Consider the following 8404-nt stretch of genomic DNA (forward strand, 5'->3'; position numbering starts at 1 on the left):
TTAGAGGTAAGACAATGGAAAATTGGCTTCCCATTGAGGTAAGCTAGAAGATCCGCTAATGGGATTGTTCTGCAAGCAGTAGCTTGTCCTGCTATAGTTCAGTGGTGCCACTATTTGACACAGAGGGAGATGGGTTCTGTCTTTTGTTCCTTCTGCAATGCCTTCACTTTCCCTTTTCCCTTGTGTTTCAGTAATGTAGAAAAGATGGTCAAAATATATGTAGAATTTTACGGACACATGCAAATTTAGAAATAATTACTATAATTTAAATAGAAATATAATAGTGAGGAAAGTAACCCAAGTGGATGCTCAATCTGTGTTTCAGGTACCAAAATCTCATGAGCAATTTCCTTATGCCTCTTGTATATTCACCAGACTTAAATTGGAATTCTCTTTAGAAAGAGTGTCCCCTGTTTAAAAAAAAAGGGGGGGGGGAGGAGATGACACTGCATCTCATATGTACTTGTCCAAATATTTCATTCATCCTTGGAGGTCATCCTTTGGAACCCTCTGACAACTGAAGTTAGGTAGGTAGTAACAAGGGTGAGGGCCCTGAGGGGCCCAGCTTATGGAATTACCTCCTCAAGGAGACGTGCCAGGTGTCCATATTAATCCCTTGACATCATCCTAACATATTCTTCTTCTTCCAGGTGAATCGCGAGACATCTTAAATAATGTCTCATGGTAGCTGCCTTATGAAACATTCTGCCCCACGAAGTGAGATCAACTCCATCTCTACTTATTTTCCAGAAGTCCTTCAAGACCTGCCTGCGTCTTCAGGCCTGGGGGATCTCAGAGGACTGGTGAGATCTTGAGGTAGCTCCCTTGCTGATCTAATTTTGTGTGTGTGTGTGTGTGTGTGTGTAATATGACTGGGTTTGACATGTTTATTGTTTTATATCTTTTGCTGTACACTGCCCAGAATCATTTCTTGTGAGATGGGCAGCCACATAAATTGAAGATATAGACAGACAGACAGACAGACAGACAATACTGGGACAGTACTTTTGGTTTTGTTATAATCCTTCTATTACTTGTTAATCTTTTTTTTTATTGCTTTTCCTATTTTAAATAATTTTGTAATTGGCCCAAGAACATTGGTGATCAGGTGAAATAGAAACAAAACAATACACAGGACATGGGGCCACCCTAGCCCCATGTCTTTGATAAAAAAAGGAGCTGGGAGCATATGACACAGTCTAACAATAGCACCAAAGACCCACATGGGAAACTGGAACTAGCATGAGAACACTGATATCCCACCTTATCACCTCAACTGACCTCTTATCCCATCTAACTCAGTTAGATTAGTTCAGAATTAAACTAAAGTTGGATTTTGGACTAGGTTGCTTTTCTACTTCTCTGCAGCATCAGGCCCTAGATGTGCTACTTCCAGTTTATTACTACAATCAACAGGTTCTTCAAACGCAAAAAGGAACAAGAACTGAAGTTCCACAGGAAAATAATTTTATTAAGTATTTTTAAACTACTTAACTTTTACTCTGATAAAAATATTTACACTATACCCACCTTCAAGAAGGTTCCAAAAATATAAACACTCTATTTCTCCCTAGAGGAAGAACAAGGCATTCCCCTCCTTAAAAAGAAAAACAGGAATACATTCGTATTTCCCACTTTCTTTGTACTCAAGTAGTTTTACAAATAATAGACTTCTGAAACATATAATATGTATATGTACACATTTATAAGATTTTACAAAGAAAGGCAACAACTGTGTACAAAAAAACCATGGTTTTTCAAACCAACAATAAAATATAAATGGTCAAACACAACCTGTAATTGAGCATAGTGCATTTTAGCAGTTGGTGCAATAATGTAAGGGGAAATCATAGGATGGTACGGCTTTCTGCATTTCTCAAAACAAATTACTGATCCCACTTTTTGACATGGTCTTTCTCTCATCCAATGTCATACTTCAGCAACCAATATGGCAAGCAGTAGGCAAAGACCACAGCCCACGACTCACAATTCATCCCTGGGAGTGGCTGTGGTTCTTAAACTGCAAGATGAAGCCCCAGAATATCACATCTGATCTCTATCCTAAAATCCCACCACCTGCTTCCTTTACCACGTGAGGAATAGATTCTTTCTCCTTACCGAGAGAATTGCTCATCCACTTCTTACAACCTTCCAATTTCAAGAACCTGCCTTAGCAGGAGATTGTCTCTTTAAAAATGTTTCACTCAACATATGCAGAGGGAAGGATTCCAACCCATACTCTTCTGCCCTAGCCAGAAATTCATTTAGTTTTGCAAGAGAATTTGTGTACTGCCCCAATTGGATGAGTGTAGGTGGAGAAATATGATGTGCGCACACACACATTCATCTCTGCTCCTTCTCGTTTATGCTACAACCAAGAACACTGTCTCCTGTTCTACTATAAAATGCTACCCCCAGATCCCTGCAGATCTAGGAAAAAGATGCTGAAAGGGTAGACTTGAAATGGCTCTGGATTTGCAAAACCTGGTCATGTGAGGGGCTACTACCAGTTATCTCAAAATATTCCAACAAAGGCCTCTGTTGTGTCAAATTATAACATATTTTATGTTGTTGATTTAGATACTAGTTTACATTGGTGTTTGAAAGAATGAAATTGTATGTTCAGCTACAGACATGAAACTACTTTAGAATAGAAAACAGTTTTGATTATTTTCTGGTGGTACAACACCTGGGGAAAAACTGAGAACAGAGTAGACAATAGGATTCTACTAATACCTCACAACAGCCTTGGGTCCAGAGTAGCAGCCATTCCCATGTCAAAGTATCAGCTTGATGACACTTTACGCTAATCAGAGGTGGACTAGTATCTAACTATCATGGTAGCCATTGTCCTTGCCTAGTTCTTGTCCAGGAATTAGGAGAAACAACTATAAGGAAAAGGGTATATGGGTTATTTTTTCAAAATGGCCTCCCCAGAGCAGTACCTATCTAGCAGCTCAAGCTATACAAAACTTCCAGACCGGGGGGGGGGGGGCGGGGAGGGCTGTATTCAGCAGAAGTGGGCAAGAAACTAGTCTCAAAATTTCCCTGAACCACTTACTGTGCTTTACTAGTCTATGATTGTTACTAAAAGGATTCATAGCAATGTTATAATAGATGTGTATGTATCTAGATGTTAAGTTACAGATCTCAGATACTAATGGCACCAGAAGGCTAGGGAACCCACTGTGTCCAACTCTGATTTTTTTGACTCCTTCGTTCATTACCTGAAAAGTCCTCATCAGACGTACCACATTTTTCTTTCTGCACACTCTCTAAATCTGTTTAATCTTTTTGTTTTCCTTCACAGCTTCAAAATATAATCCTAGCTGACTTGTTTCTCAGATAGCTGAAAGTTAAAAGCGTATCCAAACGTTATTTTAATATAACAATCACATACACCTCTCCTCTTTTTCACTAACTGGGGCGCATCTTTGAAATCTTTTCTAGGACTTGGGCTTCCGTAAACATACATGATATTCCTCCCTCCCTCTTCATTCAGACTGTTTAGAATGGGGACAAATCCAAAATAATTTCAAACTCAACCAAATGGAACAAAAGATCTCAAGAGAAAGGCTCTTCTTGTTTAGTCTTTGGTTTCCAGATCCAAAGGAGACATCTGCTTCAAAGCTTGAAGCAAAGCAGTAGAGTCCATGGGGGAATGGGATGGTATAGGTGAAGGGAGTCGATGAGGCAGTAGCAAAGGAGAAGACATTTTCTCTGGGTTCATTAACCCTGAAAGTGCTGCAGTGGATGTTGGGAGGCTTGGATACAAGATAGGCACAGAGGCCGGATACCAACACTTCTCCAACATAGGCAGGTAGGCTGTCGCTGAGGGAGGGAAAACATAAAAAGGCAAACACAAGGGAGGCTGGTGGGGGTGTGGACCTAAGCAGCTGTTGGAGGAAGAGCCAAGTATGTTATTACTAAAATGGTCTTCATCCTCTGACATGTCCATCCTGGTCCGTTTTGCTGGCGGATCCTCGTTTTCTTGTTTAATAGAGCTGATTCTCTCTTGGGCAGCATACTTGAGCTCCGTGTCCTTTTTAAAATACTGTGGATCAGATTTAGAGTCACTTTTTTCTAGTTCGCCCCCATATCCACTGTCTGTGTCTGTGTCACTACCACTCTGCTCTCCACTGGAGTGGGCAAAAGTTCTCTGAATCACAGGCACACAGTTTTTCCCATGTGCCTCAGCAGCTTTGGTCAGAGATACAGATTTCTCCTTCAGATCTGTAAGTTTTGGGATGGCATCTCCAGGCTTTCGGCTGATTCCACTCTGCAGGGCTTCTGCCATTCTGTGCAGGTGGGTCATGAACTGAGATGATTTCAGTTCCTTGGTGTTTTCATGCTTGGCCAGGTATTGCAACACTTCTTTGGCACACATCTGGAACCCAGACCGAAATATCTCTTGGCTAGATTCAAGACTCCGTGATGGCAGCTCATCTGAAGAGACATTAGCCAGAAATTAATCTGATATACCAAAAAGGTTCAGTAAACATGAAAATGTCATGGAGCCCTAAGTAGGTATATCTACTGAAAAGCCATTCAGTTACCACAGTTTCCTTCCAGGTAAGTGTGCACATGGGAACTGCTTCAAAAAGAAACGTTACTTTAGTGGGTTAATTATCTGGCCTCTTGAGGGTGAAATCCAGGTTTTACTGAAGTTAATGAGAAAACTATCACTCCACTGGAATTTTGCTTCTGGTCCAGCAAGAGCATTTAAAATCCAGTGGATGGGTGGGGGTGGGGGGACAAGCGTTGAAGAAATTGGTTCTTTATCAGGTAAGTCTCCAGTTAACAGGTGAGAACAGAATGAAAATAAAATGGAATGAAGAAGAATCCTTTCTAGGATCCTGTCTTGTCAGATGTTTTGTTTTTAGTGAATTAGAAACTGAAACATCAATGGAGACCCCAAAGTACTACAGGCTTCAATGAGAGCAGGCACAAATCAACTTAGCAAAATAGCCCGTTACACTAACCCCGTGTCATTGCACATTTTGCTTAATGTTTCAATGTTTAGATTATTCCACTCGATGGATCCGCCCTTTCATACGGACTTCCTCAACATTCCTGGTGCCAAGTCACACTACCATAAAAAAGGGCTATTCACATATTGATAGCGATTCATGCAGAGGCAGCAGGGAGCTCTTGGCCCAAGAAGTCATTCTTCAGAAGATTCCCCTCTCCCCAATTCCTATAGCGTTACTGCGTCTACCTTGTAGAACGGATTACAGGAGGAATTACCACTTAATGTGGACAGTCTCTTTATGCTACTGGTAGTAGTGTCCAAGCAAAGGGTTCCTTCAGTTATAGAAGGAAATGCTGGGTCAAAATAGAGAAGAATTTAAACTTTAAAAAACTGTTCCCAACTTGATGTTCTCCCAATTAATTGGGACTGCAACTTCCAAACTCTGCAGCTCATAAAACTCTGGGAGTTACCATCCCAATACATCTGGAAGACTGCTTTAAAAGATAACAGAAGTATAGGCTGAAGATAAAGAAATAGGAAGGAAACATCTTGACAGTTTAGAGTTGCAGTAACTAATCCAGGTTTCTAGGTTGCTGGAATACTATATAAGAAAAAGTCCTCCTCTTGATCTACAAATGATACATGGCTCAGTGGCCCAATCTTTTTTTTAAAACACGTTCAGATCTCAAATAAAGAACTCGCCCTGAATGAAAAGAAGTTCAAGATGAAAGGGCAAAGGCTGCCAAGTTTCATATTTCTTTCTTTTAAAAAATGAGGCAAGAATAAATGAGAGATCCTTTACCATGAGAAGTTTTGTTGAAATGAGCAGGGCTATTTTTTTCAATAGAGGATTTGGATTTGAAAGGCATCTGTGACTATAGGAAAAGTGTTAAAGACCAAGTACTCACCAGCATGTAAGCCTTTCTGGAGAGCTATGATCTGCTGTTGCTGCTGTTCAATGAGACTGGTTAATGCTTTGACATGCTTCAGCGTAAGTTCAAGAACAACAGCTTTTTCTAAGTGTCCTAAAGTCTGAGAACAGGAAAGGAGTGAGTTGGTCAGCTGAAGGAAACAGAACGTGGGAGCAGTACATACTGGCACAGTATGGAAGGAAATGGGCAGGGACAGAACTAAACATAGCATAATATTTCCCAATAAAATCCACTTTTATTCTGATGAAAAGCTACTCAAATCTACACTGTGAATAATAATATAACAACAATAAACAAGAGTTACAGTTATGTTTATATGACTATTTCAGGCAAAAAACTTGGAAGGAATAAAATTTTTACATATCTCTTTGGCTGTTTTCCAGGCACAATGATTTCAACTCCAAGATAAAGTTTTTTTCAAAAAAACCAATCCCAAAATACAAAGCCCAAATCGGGACTCATTTCTCAAATGAAAGCTGGATCATTTAAGTAATGTTCCCCTTATTTTTTTTTTTTAAGTGTGCAGGCACTGATCGCAGTCGTATCTTATCACAGATACCAAACAAGAAACATGAAACTTTTGTTTAAAAGGTCTGGAGCTTTTTGATAAATTAGAACACGAAATCTGAAGCAACATAGAAAAAAGGATGCAATCAAAGCTATCCAATCATTCCAAAATGAATCTTGGTCTCCTGTCAGATTTAAGGTACTATATGCTCCAAATCGCATGCAAGTTCTTGAGAATTACGTTGGCCACAAAACCAAGCACTGATAGGAGGCACAAGACTGCAATAGTACCAAGCACAGCCCATTCATCTGCAGTGACCCAGGAATCCTCCAGATGGCACTTTTATCCATACAAAAATCCATTAAGCCCAACCTCTCCGAAAAGGAAGAAGAGTTTGGACAGTGGCCAGATTTTCACTTACTGTAAGTTTGAGATGTTCTGGTAAAAGATCTTTCAGCTGGGCAATGCATTCATTAATCCTATCACGCCTTTTCTTCTCAATCAGCCTGTGAGGCAACTTATAGGTCTCCTGAAAGGCAAATTAGGAAGGGGAAAAAATGGCATCACTCAGAATTGAACTATTTCAGAACATCATTTTCTAAAGGGCTTTGAGTAAAAACTGAATTTGAGTGGAAGAAGACGGAAACATTTCCTTTTCAGTAGGAAAATCTCCTGAACCAAAATACTTCTATCACTGACATCTTCAGGAATGTACTTTATGGAACACTTCTAATCAAAGGTTTTTCACAGCATGAGGCTACTCTGATAATGTAATTTTATCCTCTAACGCTCTATCCTGGAACCCCCTCCCTGAAGTTACACATTCTCCTCCCAAGCAAGCAGGTGGGGCTTTTTTTTCCTTCTAAATCCCCAAGCACCTTTACAGTAGACTCCAAAAGTGGGCAAAATTATTCACTCAGGGTGGGAAGAAACAGAAGCAAGAATGCCTTGCATTTACCTTGCTGTCGTCCCCTCTTTTTAATCCTCTTCTGGGCTTGTAAACTTGATACATGTGAGCAAAGTCCAACCTGTTGATTACAACAAGAAAAAGATATTTTTTTAAAAAAAGATACTACTTTAACTAGCCGGATAAGAGCACGAACTTCCCTTTCCCCCAGGGCTAGTGCAGTCGTGGCTGTCCTCCAAGAGAAGGTCCTCGGGGCCGCCGTCCAATTCCGGGCAGCTCACTCGGGCTTGGAAAGCGGTTTCACGTGAACAGCAACGCCTGTCGTCGGCAACCCTCCTTACCCGGACATGTCGCCGTTCTCTAGCGCAGCCAGCTTGCCCAGACCAGCGGGAGGAGGCTGAGCGCTGGGGATCCGCTCCATGGGCTTTCGGCTTCTCCGAAGGCTCGCTTGGCACCCGGCCGGCCGGAACAGCCCTTCCACTCAAGGCGAAGCCAATGAGAGACCCGGGTCGCCTCCCACCCCAGTCGCCGGACCGGGCGCGAGCAGGGGATGCCGAGGGCTGCGCTGGGCGAAGTCAAGTCAAGTCAAGTCAAGTCAAGTCAAGTCAGCGGCAGCTGGTCATGTCCTCCCCGGCTCCTTGGCAGCGCTCGAGCGGCGGCTGGAGAGGGGCGCCCCTGCGCCGGCGAGCTGAGGAGAAGTAATTGGAAGGCTGCAGGCTGGGTTAAATGTGAGCGAGGGGGTGGAGGGGAGCGACGCGTTTTACCCTGTGACTCCAGGCACGTCTGGCTGCTACCGGAGGGAGGGACGAGCGCTGCCTCTCCCTCACTCATCACATGAGCCTCACGTGTTGGCCAACGCTCCAGCCTCCCTCTCCCCTCCCGGCCACACAGGCAGGCGCAGGGAGGCGGCAGCCGCCGCTGTCGAAACGTGATGGGGCGATCCCTCTCTTCCACCCACTCCCTCCCACGCCCGGCTCGCCGGCTTGCGGGCGGGCCTGGGCGATGTGCGTTATCGGGAGGCAGGGAAAGAGGGAAGGAAGGCGGCAGCTGCGTGGGATTTTCTCCGGGACTCAGCCTGCCTGCGG

At 42.8% G+C, this 8404-nt stretch overlaps 1 protein-coding gene across 1 annotated transcript; it reads right to left on the reverse strand.

Annotated features, from left to right (window-relative positions):
* Positions 1-1685: 1685 nt before the first annotated feature.
* Positions 1686-8103, reverse strand: BHLHE40 (basic helix-loop-helix family member e40). Its single transcript, XM_007430852.4, has 5 exons — positions 7661-8103; positions 7371-7440; positions 6834-6941; positions 5881-6004; positions 1686-4446 (listed from the first exon to the last, which is right to left on the reverse strand). Exons 1-5 carry the CDS (start codon positions 7738-7740, stop codon positions 3587-3589), a joined length of 1242 nt encoding a protein of 413 aa, XP_007430914.1. The 5' UTR covers positions 7741-8103; the 3' UTR covers positions 1686-3586.
* Positions 8104-8404: the final 301 nt, after the last annotated feature.

Source organism: Python bivittatus, unplaced genomic scaffold (genome assembly GCF_059951505.1).
Source record: "Python bivittatus isolate LINGU-HERP-01145 unplaced genomic scaffold, Pbiv_v1 ctg000080_np1212, whole genome shotgun sequence".
NCBI classification, from domain to species: Eukaryota; Metazoa; Chordata; class Lepidosauria; order Squamata; family Pythonidae; genus Python; species Python bivittatus.